Here is a 20,520-nt window from a genome sequence, read left to right on the forward strand (position 1 = left end):
GCGTTGAAAGAAAGATTTCATAAAACAAATAAATATAAAGCTTTTTTTTTTTGTAAATTTTGATACCCTTTAGATCATAATTGCTCTTTATTTCATAAATTATGGTTTCATATTTTTAATTTTATAATTGCTGCATGCCATCTTACCAGATTTAAACTGATGATCTATAATCCAGAAAAACCGATAATCCGGAATTGCCGAAGTCCTGACGAGTCCGAGTTAAAGACTTTTGACTGTATATGTGAAAACCAAATTTAGAAAACTATACTAAGATCCATTTATAACTTTTTCAAGAAAAATATTTATTTAGTTTTAGTTCAGGTTATAGTACTTAGATCACAAGGAAGACAAATACTTTTAGCCATGACCCAGATAGTTCTTTTTTGTGCATCACATTGGCAGGTCAGCATAAGATGTGATGATGTTTGTGTGACGATTTTTTCTGGTGCCTCTCTTGTTTTCTAGAATATGATAAGGCAGAATATCTTTTCCCAGAAGAAATCTTTTTAAAACTGAAACTGCAACTGAAAATAGCTTTTTATGCCCTCATTTCATATTTTTTTACTTTAAATAAGCCCAAGATGGAGAACACAAAGTCACGATGGTCCTGCATGCAGGTCAACCAATGAAACAAAATGTACACATAAATTTTAAAGAATATAAACTATCCAAAAAATGCATCGATGGTTAATCAAACATACTTTATAAATTTATAGCTTCACACACATTTTAATTTTTATTCCAAAAACTGTGTTGCAAAATATACAAAATATTAAAATATACTTAATGTGAGATATGAAACATTAAATGTTTGCTTGCAATTATTTAATCTAAATTAGTTCCACATCACTTGCCGTAATCCTCAATACTAAATGTTAATTTTCATTAGTAATTTACGATCAATATTTTTTTTCATGTATTTCATAAATGAAAAAGTTTTTTCACATACATATGTCGATCCAAATAAAACTAAATACATTTTGACACAGTTCAGAAAATATTTCATATTTATCTGCCTTTAAAGAATTATTCACTTGAACGAAACTTGTCCTTTGTCAAATGGTCTGATTGCAAATCAGTCAGTTCTAACTGAATCTGAAAGAGTATCCTGCACATTAAAATTAAATAGCATACTTATTAATGACAAATCTTTTAATTTTTTTTTCAAGTCTTCAAATCTGAAAATTTCGCAAGTAAATCTTTTATAATTTTTGCATAATAAACAAAATTATCATTTCTCAAGATTTCTCATCATGAATCCAATGTTGGAAAGTGACTTAACTGTTTCTCATTTAAAATTTCAGAAAATAAATTTTGTCATAAATACTTTGATTCTTTATATATTCTAAGTATGTATTGTTTTTTGCTTTTTTTCCTTGCAGTACAATATTTAGTTTCCCCAGAGAAGTCAGTATGTCGACAGGAAAGGAGAAATCGTTCAACCATTCTTTCTTTTGCCACTTGGGAAAGTAGATTTATTTATTATTTTTATTTATTTATTTATTCATTTTTATTTTTATTTATTTATTTATTTTTGTTAACTGGCAAGAAAATTATGATTATATCAAACAAACTCCCTATTCTTTCCCCAAGCTTCTTCTTTTGATACGTCTTTTTTATCACAACACTATTCATATTTCATTGTTTAATATCTAAATTAAAGCTGCTAAAATGACAGAACTAATTCTTCACAGTGGGTGCACATGCTTTCTAGCATATCAACTTAGGTTGACTGCTAGTAAATAAAGCATATGCAGGTGCATATACAAACATAGCAACTGATGTGCACTTATGCTCCTGATTTCGACTGTTTGCTTACAGAATTGGGTAAAAAAGAGAGTGAAAATATGATAGCACAGGATTTAGCATTAGAAAAGTTGTGTTCGACCCATGGGCCAGATTTTATCCAATCAGCTTAGATCATTTAACTATTAATCTTAATCACATCTTCACTACAGTATATTTACATAAGTGCAAAAATAAAATATGCAAACTTTATGCTCCTTTTATGGAGAATCATTTTGTATGTGAGGTTAACACATACTCAGACAAATATATGCAATATCATGATTATATGATCCTCATATGCAATATCATGATTTTAATGCATGACATTAACACATTAACATTCAATATACAATGTCCAAAGAAGTTCCTTTCCAATTACAGAAATGTTTTCAATTAAGTAAATATTTATATATTGGCATTTATAAATTTAAAAAAAATGTAAAAATTAATGAAATACAAAAAGGGTGACCCTCAAATGACAAAAATTGACTAAGATATTTCATTGAGTTAGAAATCATATTCAGAGACCATATACAAATTGAAGAGCCAAAATGTCTGCATTTGTATGTAATTAAAAATAAAAAACTTTAGAAAAAGGTTTCTGATGTTGACAGAATAAGTGATGACCACTTCTGTGCAATACCTTTCACAACAATTAGGTTATGAAAAGTACTAATCGGCAAAATGTTTTTCAAAAAATGAATTTCATTCATAAAAGCCTATAAAATTCAAGTTTTAGAAAACACTGGCAGGCTTCAGTAAATGACACATAGTCAATTCATAATATTATTTGCATAAATTAAAAATGAAAAATATTTCTAATTTAATGAATTTTTATGTGAACATTAGATTATGATTCTAAAGGAATAAAACTCAGGATAAGACTATTACATGCTAGTAAAATCACAAAGGAATATCACTAAATGACGTTTTAGGAGGAAATTAATCTTGAATTAAGCTAATTTATTATACCTCCAAACAAATTAAAAATGCCTCAAATACACAAAATTTTGAAATTAGACATCTCAGGTCAGTTTCTGGTGATAAACTTTTCAATCTAGTCCAATAAAAGTCAAGCTTTTTATTTTTTATAATGAACATAAAATTTCACTAAATATAAATACAGGGACTGAAGAACCCTACAAAAAGTTAGACTTTGTAAGTTTTATAAAACAGATTTTTTTCAAAATTTAAAAATGCCAAACCTGAATATTTGCATCATTTAAAATACTTCTCTGATTGGGATGCCTATTATAAACAGTTTCAAAAACAGAGGCCAGGTAAGGACTTCTGTGGACATGGTATATATGTTTATTCCACGTTAAAAACAGAATTTCTGTAAATTGAGAATTAATATCTCTAACATGCATTTTTACATATCTGTTAATACAAAAAATTACCATAAAATACTAGTACACAGAGAAAAAATCAAAATTATGAATAGTGATTAATAGAATAATCTAATCAATTATAATATATATCTAATTCTGTTTTGACACCACCCTTTTTTTACATGAGTTTTATTTAACATGAATTCAAAGTAAATATTTTTTCTCTATTTATGTGTATCATTTTGATTTTACACAAGCATGCCAAAGCATATTTTAAGGAATTTTATTGCCTAAATTCTAAGAAAAACAATTTTCATTTGTGGCATAGTAATACATGCACACACAAATCAATTGCATAACAGCTAATGGAAAAGAAAGAAGAGCTTCCCTAAGACAAGCAGTTAGTTCCTTCAATTCCAAGCTGTGTATTTACAATTTGGAATTGAAACCAATGTTTTGAATCTTTGGAAGATATATAGTATGTAGCTCTGTTTCACAGTGACAGAATCTTTAGTGGAATTTGTGCACATATAAACTTATTAATTTTGCTGAAAATTAATAAAAAGGTTTAATTTTTTAATAATTAATAATAATTGAGATAATTTTTATAGCCCTTCTAAAATATCACATAATTTACCTATTACAAATCTAAAAGGAAAGCAATTTCATTGGAATTTAAAATTCAAATTTTAGATCCATCTTGAAACTGTATAAGATGTTATGTCTGCAGGAAAGCATTTTGATGAACATGAAGCTACGTTAAAAACTATTAACCCTCACTCAGCTGGAGGAGCTGGCGTATGGTACAATTTTAGAGGGGTGGCGTATGAAGTACGCCAGGTCATTTTTCGAGCCTCTGCTTCATGTTTGAAACTATTTAATCTCATACATGGCATTAATAAGGTGATTTGTCATAGTAAAAATGATATAAGGAAAAGAATAACAGAAAAAAAAAGCAGTAAAGTTGGAAACTAGGAATTTTTAATTAATTCAAAAAGTGGAATGCACTGGAAATGTAATTTAAAGTTAAATAGCATTCTGCATTATTTTCTGTATGAAAATTATAAGAACATAAATCAAATTTACAAATTATAAATATTCCGTAAAGAAAAGTTCGGTAAGTAATAAATTTCACAAATGAAAACATTGAAAACGTGTTGCTACTTTAATCCTCTTCCGATTGTCCCTGTTCACTGCAGCAGGGTTTGCAAAGTTGTACTCTTTTGCCCAGATGATTTTTGCAGGTAAATTTAGAACACTCAGAACATTTTATGGTAGTGTAGTTATTCTTCATTCTACCGCACTCAGTGCAGCATCCTTTGATCTTTTTTGCAGGTGGTTCCTCGTCCCTTTCGGCCATCCTGTCCGCTTCTGTTGTTACCAGTCTTCTAATAAATGCTTTGGAATGTTAGAGGAGAAATGACATTTTCAGACGATTCTGAAGATGTGGTTTGATCAAAGATGTAGCTATATTTTTCAAAAAAATATCTTCTAAACTTGATGGTTGCATCAGGTTTGGAGAAGTTAAAGAGCACTTGCGAATTTATGCCCGCTACGTTTGGCAGTGCAAAAAATATCGTCCACCTCTTGGTTGCCATTGTCCACCTCTTGGTTTTTCGGGCGACAGTGAAATTACTACAAAGTTGGTCTACGGTATCAACTCCGCCTTTACATTTGTTATAATCCAGGATTATTTGAGGTTTATTCGTTTCCTGGTCAATTTTGTCATCATCGTGTAAAGTACTGAGCAGTATTACACACTTATTTTTTTCGTTGCATATGAAACAATTGTCATATCCTTTTTGAAAACCAAACAGTGAACTGCCGACTTCTCTCGTTTTTGATGGCTGGAATTCATTTGGAATTTCCTTTTTATTTTTCTCAGCGTGCCCACAAGTGTTATACCTTTGGTAAGAAGATACTGAGCTAGAGGGTAGCTTGTATACCAATTATCGGTCGTCAGGTTGGAACCTTCGTAGGCACCAATTAGCCTTTTGACAATGTCAATACTTGAATTAGAAGCCTCGTAAGGTCCTAGGGGTTGACTGCCGCAGTTAATTTCAAGCTTCAATGTATAAAACTTTCGTGAGTCAACAACTGCAAAACTTTTCAGACCATACTTTGTGGGCTTGTTGGGGGATGAATTGAATAAAAGAGAATCTCCCGTGGAAGGGTTCCAACTTCTTGGCAATTGTGAGTTCGTCACCTGGTGCATAAAAGTTTTGACATTTCTTATTGAAAGATTCAAAAAATTCTCTTAGTGCAGCAAGCTTATCAGTTTTTCTTTGCACATACCTTGTGCCTTTATCATCGAATCTAATAGCAGTGCACAGGTTTCTAAATCGCTTGAGACCCATGACTCCTTGCAAAATTTCAATTCCAGTACCATCTTTTGCCCATGCTTCCTCCAAATCGCATTTTGACATTTTTTTGCACCCTAATAAGAATAAAATTCCTAAAAAGGCCAAAATTTCTGCTCTATTAGTATCATACATGTTTCTCTTTGAGATGTTTTGGAGATCATCTGCAGTCCTGTTACATTTGAGATAAATATTTGTATATTGTACGATATCATCAATCATATTTGTATTTATGATTTTCTGGAAAGCATAAAGCTCATCATTTATATCGTCACAAGTTTTGGCACTTGGGCATATTTTTTTCATCAAATGTTTTCGAGGCGTTCTGGCAAATTTGCTCTTGAGGGGAACTTTATTCCACTTAAAAGTTTCCTTTTCTTCTTTCAGAAACTTTCCACCAACTTTCTTCTTTTTGTAAGTTGTTTTTCCAAAAAAGTCCTCATATTTTAAATCACTCATGTCATTTTCAATATCACTAAAATCATCATTTGTTGAGGAAACATCATTTGAGGAAGGAAAATGAGGATGTTTAGAAACATTTCCCTCAATTTCTGAGTCACTTTCATGAGCAGAATGTTCGATGACTTCCGATTCATCGACATCAGATGCGTTCTCCAAATTGTTGGAGTCTTCATCAACCGAGACTTCTTCTAAAACGCGCAAATAATCTTCAGGAGGTACAATATTCTTTCTGTACGTACTTGGAGGGGCGGCGTACTGCGTTCGCCTATGCGACATGTTCACAATAACTGCTTTCGGAAGGAAGGCGAAAACCAGACTGACTGGAAATACCAGGTGCATTGCACTCATGGAATGTTTCTAGGAGGGTAGAGGAAGGGAGGAAGCTCAGGAAGAGGTTGTCTAAAAATTACAGCTCAAAAGATGGCATTGACGTACTCTGTACGCCAGTTCCTCCATTGCAGGATTAAGAAATATGAAGCTGAAAACAGGAGGTCGGTATGTTCTGGAACAAAAGTATTAATTCAACGTTATATACAAATGATACTTTCAAGGGAAAATGAAAAAGGCTCTGGTAATATTAACAGAATATAAGCCACAAAAAAGAGTAGCAGTAGATGCAAATGCCCCCCCCCCAGCAAATAGCTCACAGAATTTATAGACAAATTAACGAAAAGGAGGCAAGCACTTCACTTCAGTTTAGCAGAAAGTATGAATTTTCTACAAGCTGCATAACAGGATTTCTTAAAAGGCATGCTCTTCACAATAAAGTGCATCTGCAGATTAATTGTCTTCTAAAGCACTCCTGCAAGAAGGAATGTTGAAAAATTATTAAAGACGGAGGATACATTTCTGATTAAATAGATGAATGTGGCTTCTTCTGGAAACAAATGCCAAACAGAACATATGCACTACAATTGCAGAAAATTGACGCCAATTTTAAGGTAACTAAGGGTTCTGTAACTTTATTATTTTGCTCCAGTGTTTTGTGAGAGAATATATTTAAATCACAGCTGGTAAATTGAGCCCTAAACCCTCATTAAGTGAAAGGTGTAGATATTAAATTGTCTATTCACCAGATGGCAAACAAGGCCTCAGTCACCATTCCTACTTTTACAGAAGGATTCAAAAAATGTTTTGTTTCAGAAATCTGATACTGGGGAAAAAAAAGAAGAAAAAAAAAAAAAAAAACTCGCAACACTGAATGCGTGGAAAGTGTAAAAAGGAAATGTGTAAAAAGGAAAGATCCCATCATCTCCAATATGAGTAAATTTGCCAGCATCATTATAACGGCACATACAGTCGGAGGAGAAGGATTCAATGATCTATTGTTTGAGGATATTGATGAATTGTGAGAAGCCCAATGTGATATGAAATGAAAAGTTTACTTGAAATTCCTAATCCCACAGAACAAAGTGACAGTGAAGAAAATAATGCAGTTCTAAATGCAGATCTAATAAAAGAATAACTGAGGAATAAAAGAATAACCAGAAAATTGAATATTATTTTGCAAAATATGATCCTAATGAGAAATATGCTGGGATGTTTCAATGTGAACTGAAGTCGTTGATAACTTCTTTCAAATAATTATACAACAGCCTAATCAAAACAGGAATGCAATGATTAATGATTGAATTCATTCGTAAAACTGGTGAAAGATCAGCACCAGTGGGAATTCGTGTTGATTCTGCTCAAGAGATAACAGAAATTATTTATATTTTCTCTATTCCGTTAATAGAGGGAAAAAGTGATGTCTACATTTCTAGTGATAGCAGTGATATTCCAGTCACAAGCAAATGTATGCACCATGTATTGTCAGAAAGTGAAAAGAATAAAATTTTGTTATTTGTAAAAGAGAGTTTCTTTGTTCTTTTTATTTTCTTTCATCCCCCCTTTGGTTCATAAACAATTCTTTTAATTTCGAATACAAATTTACTTTAACACATAATTCTGTACATGTATTTTGTCAAAATAAAATAATGAGTTTAAGAAGAATGTTTTCAGGTGTATTTAATTTTTTTTTTTTTTTTTTTTTTTTTTTTTCAGATCTGGAACCAATTTTCTTTTCTTCCACATTCCACAGATTAAAGTCTTTTTTTTAATATATTCTTCATTAACATACCATCGTCTAAAAACAGAATTAGGTGTACATGAAATCCTTAGATTATGCATGACATTCACTTCTCACTTCTGAATAGGATCCTAGGTTTCCACTGCTAAATTTATAATTCAATACTCAAATTGATAATTTTATAAATAATGCCTTTTGCATATGTAAATTCACCTGTGTGGTATAAGTGGGTTTATTGGTACAGCATCTTTATACAAAGTCTCATTGTTTATACGGTCACTTTTAAACACATCTTCACTGTTATCTTAAGTTTTCCATTTTATTCTTAGTTTGCATCCACTCTTATGATTTTCCCTCCAAATCATATCAAATCCTGATTCTCCAACACCCACTCCCTTCCTTCCAGCATATACTGTCATTATCATCTAATGATTAATATTAGCTTTAGTTTTTTTACTTTACCCCTTCCAGCATATATGACATTTCTTTTATCTTCTATCTAATGCTTTTATATGAGTTTATTTTTATGTTCTGTTCATGTGAATTTAAAAAAAAAAAAAAATTCTGAGACTTACAGGTTACTTAAATCAAGCCACTATTATTCTCATTACTACTTGCATTATTAGTACCATATATGAGTTGTTTATGACGAGCTGTGCTATATACAAATCTGACTTAAAGACACATTCAAAAATATATGTCATTCATAAATCTAGGATTGCCTGAATTTTATTAATGTAAACAATTTCTGTTTTACTTTTCTAGTCTTTATTCTATATTTCTCACTCTGTTTAATATTTCTTGTTTTGAGAATTAAGAATTTAAATAACTGTCATCAGTTTCCTTTCTCACTTAAAATATACAACTGAATGAAATAAATTAAATATAAATTCAGGTTTAAAAATAATATCATGAACACCTCTTGCATGTCACTACTATCCTTACCATAAAGATACAGTTTCTTTTGCTAATTTCAAATCATGACGATCTTTATCACAATTGCCCAAAAATGTACCTGAAATATCAAAATGGTATATTACAAAATAAAAAGAAAAAAATTTTTAAAAAGTTAAATTTTAGTGTACATGATCACCAAAATGTAGTCTATAAGAATTACTTTTAAACACTCCACATGGCACTAGATCTGCTTATGAAGAACAGCATTTATTAACTAAATTAAAATAATTATTTTAATCTTTGTTTTCATAAACTTTAATTTATTACAGTAGTCTTTAAATCATTAAAGTAAATATGAAAACAAAATATTTTAAGTAATTAGTATGTATATACCAAATGGCAAAAAATCTCAGACTGGATAAAGATGGTCATACCAATGGGGGATTAATTAGGTGGTTCATAAAATTTGATAAAGATTTCTCTCTTTAACCACATGCATTAAGGATGTCAAATAAAGCAGCAGGTTTTCAGAAATGAATGGTAGTATATTTTAAAGGAGCTAATTTATTGAATCAGAAACATTTAATTTTGAAATTGCTCATATAAAATGCATTTTATTTGACATATATATAGTCTTCTGTCACACCATGTGAGGAAAATAAGTACATTAAATTTCAGTTCCATTTTATTTATCTTCTATATCAGAAATTCACATGACAACTACACATATATGTATAGCTAAACACAGAAACACTTACCAAATTGTGAAGCATAAGCATGTTCAAATAAAGTGACTAGAAATTGTTCATTAAACTCAAATGAACAGGGGAACTGATGATGAATCTAAATGGAATGAAATAAAATACATGGTTTCAAATAAACATGCAAATTTTACTATCACTTCTTCTAAAATATATATAAGTAATCATAACACATTACACAGACCAAGAACTAAAATATTTTATTAAGGCATAAATAAATATTAGCATGAATAATACAGCAGTAATATGAAAAAATATACACAGAACAACGTCTAAAATCTAGATGTCTGATCTTCGAACTGCAGATGTGTTGCAGGTGCGGCCGACTAACTGACATTTCTTGAAGATGGGAAGAGGTAATATTTTTCTATTTGACCTAAACAATATGTGAAGCCCCAACCCATAATTGTTTGAGTGGGACATCACAAAACTGGTTCTTTCATTGGCCTACCAGCAGGAAGACAGAATGCATTACATTACAAAGAAACTCGGTTAACATAGCAGATTATGCTCTTCCTTAACTAATTTGATTCAGCTGATTACTTTTTCCAGGCTGTTATTATGGCTATCATTACAAAGTGAGTTTGAATTTTCCATTATGTTAAAAGTGTTAAATGATTTTATGGTTGAATCCAAACAAGCAACCATGTGAACAGGCGTAATTTGCAAGATGACATTAAAACTGTACATATGGTACATAATATCATAGGTATTAATCATATAATCTAATTGACTACCATCTTTTCTGTTATGTGTCTATGATTCTTAAATAACCTTTCAATGGCATATCACAATATATTATTGCTCAATCCTGAAATTCCCAAACCTTAGTCTAAAAAAGGTTACACCTACATTTTACAACTGATATATTTTGTTTCAAATATACAGTATTAAATCATAGAACTGCTTAATTATAACAAATGTGAATAAAAATATTCTTTTTATTGAAAATGCTGAAATGACTACCATGTTCTTCAATACACAAATTCACATGCCAAGTGTGATATCATGCACAGCTTTTTATGGTTTCATTCAGGTATATACTACATAGTAGTTTAAAATGTTGTTCTATACATCTTTCAGTTCTTAAGCTTCCTCTGTTTTTATGTGAGACTGATGGCCAAATGACTGTCCTTTCTTCCAACCTCTCTCTCTCAATGTGTTTAATATTCTATAATATCATGAGCTTGAGTACTTCACTATTGCATGAAACTCAAAATTATTTGTGAGTACACATAAAAATATCATCATAATTCAAATTTCCCCTGCATAGCTTAAACTTCAGTTTACTCATACAGTCTTATAAAGTTCTACATATATTAAAACGCGATGTCACTCAAAATTATAATTAGTGCCAAATATTTGAATATAAAGCTAGAATCTGTACAGATTAAAAAAACAACCCTTATTTATTCTGTGACAAAAAAAAAAATTATTAGATAGTATTATATTACATTTTTATGAGATTATTCATTCATACATTAAAAAGTAAAATAGCTACTAAAAATGATAACGATGCAGAAAAATTTTATTGTTCTACAGCTACTGTAATAACAAGCATATTGTTCAATATAAAAACTATTACATTAACCCCTTAACTGCCGCGGGCATATATATACGCCTTGCTCAGCCGATGCGTTAACTGCCCCAGGCGTATATATACGTCCTTCCAAACTGCTATCATTTGCTTTGCGCTGCTACACCTAAAATTATTCGCAAAGTTAACGCATCGGCTGCGCATCTGGGGCAGTTAACGCATCAGCTGAGCAAGGCGTATATATACGCCCTCGGCAGTTAAGGGGTTAAAAGTAGCCAAAAAGAATGATTTTCTTTACTCTGAAAACAACAATAATAAACATATCATTCAAAATAAAAACTATTGCATTAAAAGTAACCAAAAAAAAATGGTTTCCTTTACTCTGATACCATCCATTAAGATACAAAAAAATTCTCCCTCTTAAATTTTATACATTGTTATATACCAGCAATTCTTCAACTTTTTTTTAAGTGGGGGGGCCACTTTTATAAATTTTACTAATCTGTGAACAACCTTACTCATCTCCTTCAAATGCACTTTTTTTTAAACATATGTTAATATCTGTACACTTAGATTTTTTTAAATACAATTTATTAAAATTCATTAAATTTTAAATAGGTATTAAAGTAATTGAGTTAATAGAAGAAAATTTACATTCATTTTAATAATTCAAAGTTATTAGAATTTGGATAATTTTATCTTAACTAAAAATTATATAAATGTTTGTATGTCTTGTTAATGAAATGGATGAGCTTGCCATATCTTGCATAATAGTTCTATATTTAGATGTATGCTGGAGAGAAGCCCCACGGTCCTTACTTTAAATCCTTAATTTGTTGTTAAGAATAGAGTTCGTAATCCATAGACAGAATAAGTGGTAATAAATTTCATAAACTGTTTGTCTTAGAAGCAAAAGTGATAGACTATTACCATGTGTAACTTCCAAACTGTAATAATTTTCAGCTATAGTGAGCATCTGCACAGTTAATCTCAATTTTATTTGTTGTCTTTTTTGAAAATCTAGAGGGATTACAAAGGCAAGTTTCGAGATCACAGACTGAGAAATGCTGTTACTGTATATTCCGGCATATAATGTGCACCTATAATTTCAAACACATTTATTAATTTTTAGGTATATTCACCATATAACACGCACCCTATTCTTTATGAAGAGCCTGAAAATATGTGTCTGATGCTCTTATCATTTGAAGTCATTCATTCAAACAATAGTATACTGAATTGACAAGTGGTAAGGGGAACAATATATGTGAAGGAAGAAAGGCTTGATGAAGTAAATAATTCTGCAAAGAAGGTGGGCTGTATTCGATGCAGATGAGCATAAGAATGTCATTCTAGCGTTTTGAGAAAAGGGAGACAGAATTTGGGGTAAGAATGCACTTTCACCCTGAATAAATTTGCAGAATTCAAAGTTGGATGTTTTCTGTTGTCATCTGAAGCTGTGATTTTGAAGTGAACACCGAAGGCTTTAGTGTTCCTTCTAGTAATAAACATGGCTCTTTCCAAACGAAACAATGCAGTGCTGATTTCAAGTGAAAAGTCATTAAGTTTGTGAAAGAAAATGGAAATCGTGCAGCAGAAGTATGTTTGGTGTTGGTGAGAGATGAAAAAGTTAATGATTATTTATGGACCAGAATAACAAATGATGGTAAAGATGAAAATCTGATGATGTGCCTGAAGATATAATGGAAGATGAACTTTTCATGTTATCTGATAATGAATATCCCTGAAGTCCATAAGGTATGTTATTTCTTTTAAACATCATTTAGGTATATATAAATCATTTAGGTATATGTAAAAATCTAATTTTTGTATGCTGATTTTTTTCTTTATTTTTACACTATCATTTTTTAAATTGCACATTAGTAAATTTCAGTCTAATGTTTTGTATTAAAAGTACATGTTATATGTTGAAATATATGGTATATATGCAATGTGTTTTTATGTATTCCTTTCACTTATGATTTAGGTGTTACAAAGTTGCAGGTGTTACAAACTGCTAACATGATAAGACAAAAAAAAATTCCATAATTTTAGAGCATTCTGTAAAGAGTATGAAAAGATGTGTATTTCCTACATGAAACATACACAGGTGAAAAAAAGTTAGACAAATGAAAGGCAATGACTATGCAAATACCTTTCTTATATTATAGGTCTTAACAAAATGAGAAATATATAATTGAGAACATACATGTTTCACTGATGTGTTTGATATTAGACTGTGGATGTATATGAAACTCAAGACAGAAGTTTCAGGAAATATTCTGTCCCACATCAAAAGATTGTAATAAACTGGTGCATTGTTAGATGTCCTTTCTAGTAGCATTAAGAAAACATTCTGAAAGCCATCACTGTCATGGAAAGCCATGTTCTTTTACGCAATGCAAGACTAGCATCTGGACTCGTCCAAACTTGAGCGATTCCAGATAAGGGATTTAAAAAAAAAGGCTCAGCATTTATTTATTTGCTTTATTAAACATTTCTTTCAATGAAAATCATTTGCTTCCTTTTTTGTGCAATTATTGTGTTTCTCTTTAATTCTATATATAGACATAATTTTGTATTCAGTTAAACAAGTCAAGGTCCTGTAACTGCCATGTTGAGAATTCCACTAAATTGTCAACTGAAATTTCTGTTTTCAGCAATCTTCCTGTCATTTTCTTCACTATCAGTATTGATATTTTCTGGATTTAGAACCATACTACAGATTTCGTCATTCATTAGTTGACTGATAATACGGGAATTGTCACTGCAATGAAAAACTTCTGTTCCGTACACAGGAACAGAACTACTCAACCTAACTCTATTTCGTTTTTGGCACTATCCCAAAGAACATTAATTCAGTTGAACTGTCGGGCTCAGACGATCACATTCACAAGGCAGCTAGAATGCTGTCTATTTTTCATATTTTTTTTTTCTATTCTCGCATTTACAAGTTTTACATGTCATTTTCTTGTTTATATTTACATATTGTGCAACTACTTAATATAAGTTTTGTGTTTAAAAAAGAGGATGTGTATCGAATTCATTCACATTACATCGCAACAACTTCTTTTCTGTAATCTTCCATTTATTACCACTTCTCCACAAGTTCCATTAATAAGAAAATTTTGCTTTTTGTTTGAGATATCTGAAAGACCTTCAAATTTGTGGCTATCATCATAAAGCTTACTCTAAATTCTTCTGCTCTGTGAAGCTGCACTAGCTCTGGTGCCATTTCTGTGCTTATATAAATAACAAATTAGTTATTCTCAATCAAAGAGCACTAAATGCAATTTTTTGGTCTATGAGTATCATTTACAAAACCTAATTTTTGCATATAGAAGGAAATTTCTGTTAATTTCTCATCATCAACACACTCAATACTTTGCAGTATAATTAGATGAAATATGTAATCATTTTCAAGCATAAAGTGAACATATAAGGTTACCATGCTCTTTGGTATTCAATTACTAATATTCTCAAAAAAAAATTTATATTATTGCATAAGCCATTTCTCAAGCTGCCATGTATTGACAATCTTGTGGTTATGAAACCAAAAAATAATAAATAATGCTTCACTAAGTTGGCTTCAGAGGATATAAATTATTCAGTAGGTATAATAATAAATGATTTTTCCTTCAGTATGAAAGAATTTTATTTAGTTCCAAAGTGAAATTGAAAATTGGGCTCTCCAAATATTATAAAAAATATCAAATTAAAAAAAAATTAAAATAATAAAAGATATCAAATGTGCAGGCATTAAATAAAACGTTTTTGGTGGTTTGGATTTTAGATCATTCCAGATACTGGATACCTAGATTTCAGACTCTGTACTATGCATTTATACTCTGACTGACATTAATAACAAATTTGAACAAATAAAGAATTTGCAGACAATTTCGCTTTAAACCAGGAAGTGCAGCAACAGAGACTAAACAAATGATAACTACAACTGGTTTATAATTTTAAGAGTAGAAAAAATCCATACATACATATTTTCCTGTCAAATGCAAATTTTAGTCGGGATCCCACCAGCCATTGTGGTAGAAGTTGGAAGGAACAGATCATTCTTTATTTGATTAGATTATTACTTTTTTATGCAAGTTAAGATAACTTTTTATTTAATTACAAAACCTACAGATATAAATTATGGATATAGCATAAAAGAAACTTAAAATAAACAGGAGTTCAAGCTTTGAGATTGCTGTACAAATAAATTCATTAAAACTTACATCAACCATAGCAGCAGCCAAAATTCCATAATCACATTTAAAATAGCAACAAAATAGTCACTATCTTTGCAAATTAAGTGCAACATATATTTTCTTAAGTATGAACCTGAAAGATGTTGTAGAGTTACGTCCTATTTTTTAAGGCACCACAAATTCCAGAACTTTTGAGTATTTTGAGTATGCACATAAGTATAATCAGAATCATAAATTTGAAAATATTCTGCTGCTTTCTAATCTGCAGAAATCAGGAACAAAAGGTTAATGATTCTTTTCAGAATTAAAGATAAAAACAGAAAACTAGCAGTTAACTTACTTCCTTCTTTATAATTACTAAACTGAGGATTGCAGCTACATAAAATCAAAGCAAACATCTTATGAGTGTGCTTTTATGTCACACTTTTCTATTCCTGGCACTACATTGCACTATTTGGCAACAGTTTTCGTTTGCCAAAAATAGTTCAATAGGAAAATACGTTAAGTACTAGAATGTCCCCTGATGGTGATGAAATAGACATCCTTTAGCTAGAATCACTGATGCAAATATGGCTCGGCTCGCATTCAAGAAAAAATTCCTGAAGATTGTCATTTAGCATTTAATGATTTTCGTGAGACCCTGATCCATTACTCAAGACTTGTCAGCAAATTTTATCCCATGAACTGTAACTGTGATGCACCGCAGCAAAACTTGTGTCTCATCTCCTGACAACTGAACCAAAAGCATACAAGATAACTGAATCACAGTGTGCTCAGAACTTTAGTGTCTGGAGCATAATAAAAACAAAGTTTGTCTTAAAAGACTTATTAATATTCATATCAAGGGAAAACCATGAAATGGCTGTTCTACTATGATGTTTTTGTGATGCCATAAAGAAAACTGAAAGGAATGTCTCCCAAAAACAGAGATCAGGTGTTACACCAAGACAATACCTGCTCACCATCACTCATTGTGCATGAGTTTTTGACTTCAACGAACATGACTCTCATTTCTCATTCAACTTGGTAAACTTAAACTTTTTTTTTAATTCCTGAAAATGAACATGAAACTCAAGAACAAAACTAAACAAAAGTAGAGAGAAGTTTAAAAAAAATCTGAAAGGTTTCAGATTTTAAATTACGTTCAAAGGGGCGTTTGTTTTTAATATTCTGTGTATTACCTTTATTTATTAAGTATAATGTTCTTCTCACTTGAACCACAAAATTTAGCAAAATAATTTTAAAATGAGCATATCTTTAGAATTTCTGATACACAATCTCCCGCGATGGAGATAAAAATGTTTTTCTGTACAACGTTAACATTGCTCACTTTGAAATCCTTGAATTCGTTAATCAAAAATTTGTTAAAGTTTTACAAAATATGAAATCGATAATAAAGTAAATTCCAAATTTGGGCTTCCAGATGCTTATATTTGCAGGAGGATTACAATATTAAAAATTTGATGGCTCTAGGTACCGTTGTTTTATCACAATTCGAGAAACATACATACATTTATGCAGATTCTTCATTATTTAATTTCTCTAAATATAATATAGGGCAATAATGTTTAGTGGAAACAATTTGAAAAATGAAACAATGCTTGTATTGAATGAACGCAAAATGCCAAAACGAAATTAATAGTCCTTTTAGGCAAATTGCCCATTAGGACTAATAAAGGAAATTTAAAAAAAAAAATACTACTATATATGTTTTTCCCAAGCATCAAAACTACAGTGGAATTGATACATCAATCCAGCACACAATGAATCAATACTTTGAGAAAAATGAATCAGTAAAATTATCGTATAAGCCTACAGCTTTTATTTAATAAATTCCAGAATCTCTTTAACTCAACCCCTGTATATTCTACAATATTCTCACAGTAATGCAGACTCATATGATACTCATTTTTAAAGTCTTTTCATATTTTATTTGGTATCAGCAACAAAATGTTTTTAATGCTCATTTTTTGAATTGCTTCAAAGTACTGCTTCAGTGAATCAATGAAAGAACACCTATCTATAATTTTATACAGGATATAAATAAAATAATTCTAAATAAATGAAAATTAACTTTTGGATTATTACTTTCTTATGGTATTCCCAGTCATTTTATTTGAAATATTTTAGAATTTAATGAAATATCTGTGTAATTATACCCTTTTCTTTACCTCATTTTTCATAATCTGAGTATACTATGTCCACCACCTGTGTTTTGACATTAAACAAGATGTTCTAAATCTTTTCAACTGGAAATAGTAACTGGAAATTTTTATTTATCTTGTTTAATTTTCGAGACAACTTGTAACATCTTCAATTTGTTGCTAAATGTGCTATAAAATAAACACATCTGTTTTTTTGTTAATACACTAAGTTTCAATTCAATAAATAGATGCATAAGGATTTTAAATGGAACTCAGCATATTTGGAGTTAGTCTGAAATACTATTATTTCTTCCAAGTTGATTAATCATTACAATAACTTTATTACAGACGATAATAATAATAATAATAATAATAATAATAATCAATGTGTTTAAACTGAATATATAACTCCATGCACAATAAACAATAATTTAGTTTATTGTCTTTACAGAAGCTTTAGAAGTATTTATCTTTATAAAAAAGTAAGAAACCACTGAAAACTGCGATCAGTTTCTATATGTACACATCTTTTACACTTCTCAGTGATAACAATTGTCTTAAACATAATAATAGATAAATAAATCTAACCTGAAAGACGCAATCTAAAAACATCAAGAAAGTAGGACTTTGGTCTTTTGATCGTGAATTTGCAGCAGCATATGGGCCACATTGACATCTAATACTAAAAGGATGACCAGCTTGAAGAAATTCTCTTTCAATCAGTGCTTCAAAACCATGCACAGTACGGCAGTCAGGATTTAGAATAATCTGTGTCAAAGCACAGACAGTTAAAGTAGCATCAGTACCTTCTGCACCATGAACTAAAACTGATGAACCTGGTGAAACAAAGAAAATGAACTTCTGTAATGAATCTCCATTTTGAATTTTCATTTGCACTTATTTAAAATATGGAATATTGCATTTAAAATATGAATCTTTTCATTTTTCACAAGTTTTCATACTAATTTGCTACAGAAATATTATAAATGTCTTCATTAATCCAATCATTCGTAAAACATCTTACACTTTCATTCAATTATTCATAAAATACCTTATACTATATAAATAAAATTAAAATTTTATTTAAATTATTATAGACATTACATGGTACTACACTCATGTCCATAAATTAAGGATAATTCGGAGTCACACGGAAATCGAACTCTAAAATAAATATATCACCTGTAAAATCACTACATACATCTTCAAGAATCATATGCAAATTTCAGGAAGTAACCAGATGACACCGATGGTTCGTCACAATGACGAGAGTGTAAGAGAGTGATATATAAGGAATACAGGCAAAGAAGTAAAATTGTTCGCAGATGCTTTATAAGCATTTCAGTGCAATACCCGAATAGTTACGACACAAAGGACGCATTTAGAGGATTTTTTACGTGGTGGAATTATCGGCCGTCTGGAATGTGGGCGTACCCAACTGGAAGTATCAGACGAACTTGGAATTGCCCAGAGTGTCATCTCCAGGCTTTGGCAACAATTCCAAGATGATGGTAATGTGAGTAGACGTTACAGCACAGGTCACACCAGAGTTACAATGCGGAATGAGGACCGGTATTTAGCAGTTACTGCCAAAAGAAACAGGTGGAGCACAGCCTCAGACCTGTCTCGTCAGCTCTCTTTAGCCACCGGTACGACAATTTCAAGGCAGACCATGTACAGACGTTTAGGGAAGATTGGTCTATATGCTCGTAGACCTGTCAGATGCGTTCCACTTACTGCAACTCACTGTCGCCTGCGGTTAGCCTGGAGTAGAGAGCATGCATTGTGGACACCGAAACAGTGGGCTCGTGTGATGTTTTACGACGAGTCCAGGTTTAGCTTGCAGTCTGATTCTTGCCGGACTTTCATATGGAGAAATCCAGGTACCCGTTACCACCAATAAAACATCATTGAATGACACCGTTACAGTGGTGCAGGAGTGCTCGTTTGGGGTGGAATTATTCTGGGTTCCAGAACTGACCTGCATGTTCAAACTGGAACCATGACAAGCCAAATGTATTGGGACGTCATACTGGAACAACATGTACGTTTGTTTCGGGGCACCATGGGTGCACTATTTGTGTTTATGGATGACAATGCCCTTCCTCACCGTGCAAACATCGTAAGTGAATGCCTTCAATCGGAGGATATCACTCGTATGGACTGGCCAGCATTTTCACCGGACTTGAATCCAGTAGAGCACGTGTGGGACATGCTTGGCCGACGAGTTGCAGCCCATCAACCTCCTACTACATGTCTACCGGAACTTCGGAAAGCATTGCTTTTTGAGTGGTGTAATATCCCCCAAGATCAGATCGATAACTTGATACTCAGCATGCCTAGGCGTTGTACGCACTGTATTGCATCGTCTGGGAGACATACAAAGTATTAACAATCATACCAACTATGTAATATTGTTTTTTTGTAAAAAAGGTTTTTTTTTTTTTTTTTTTTTTTTTTTTTTTTGTAATTTGCTCCAGGGAGAAAAAATCACTAATTTTTTTAATAATATCAAACATATAGCATCTTTTTTTGCTCTTTACCTTTTGTTTAATAAATAAGCTTTACAAATAAGTCAAATATGTTTTGCTTCTAACTTTTCCTTTGCCTGATTTTGCATTATCCTTAATTTATGGACATGATTGTAACTAGTGAACATTTTTATTTTGAAATATACTATTCAAATAACAAAATACTTTTTATAAAAATCTGAATCTGGACATTAAAATTGCTACACCATGAAGGCAAATGTCAAATCTGTATGAAAGGTACAACACAATGGAATATGCTAATGATTAGCATTCCAGTACATGCATACAAAGCAAGTATGAAAAATGCTATCTATATTGTATATAAATGGAAGAACTGCACAGCAGGTTTCTCATTTAGAAATGATATCTGAATTTTGGTTCCTTGTGTAAAGATCATGCTATGCTTCATGTAAGAAGGAAAAACTCCTAACAACAT

The 20,520-nt window shown here is 31.1% G+C and overlaps 1 protein-coding gene across 2 annotated transcripts in view; it reads right to left on the minus strand.

Moving 5' to 3' along the window:
* LOC118200904 (myotubularin-related protein 9) overlaps positions 1-20,520 on the minus strand; it is a 72,661-nt gene that overhangs the window by 14,959 nt on the left and 37,182 nt on the right. For both annotated transcript variants that reach the window (XM_085818993.1, XM_035372895.2), the window contains 3 exons: positions 18,142-18,389; positions 9,665-9,749; positions 8,955-9,024 (listed from right to left, as the gene is read on the minus strand). In XM_085818993.1, the coding sequence (XP_085675119.1) occupies positions 8,955-9,024; positions 9,665-9,749; positions 18,142-18,389 (403 nt within the window). The remainder of the gene's footprint in view (positions 1-8,954; positions 9,025-9,664; positions 9,750-18,141; positions 18,390-20,520) is intronic.

Source organism: Stegodyphus dumicola, chromosome 6, assembly GCF_044657685.1.
Source record: "Stegodyphus dumicola isolate Sdum_Otavi_A_Nest chromosome 6, ASM4465768v1".
NCBI lineage: Eukaryota > Metazoa > Arthropoda > Arachnida > Araneae > Eresidae > Stegodyphus > Stegodyphus dumicola.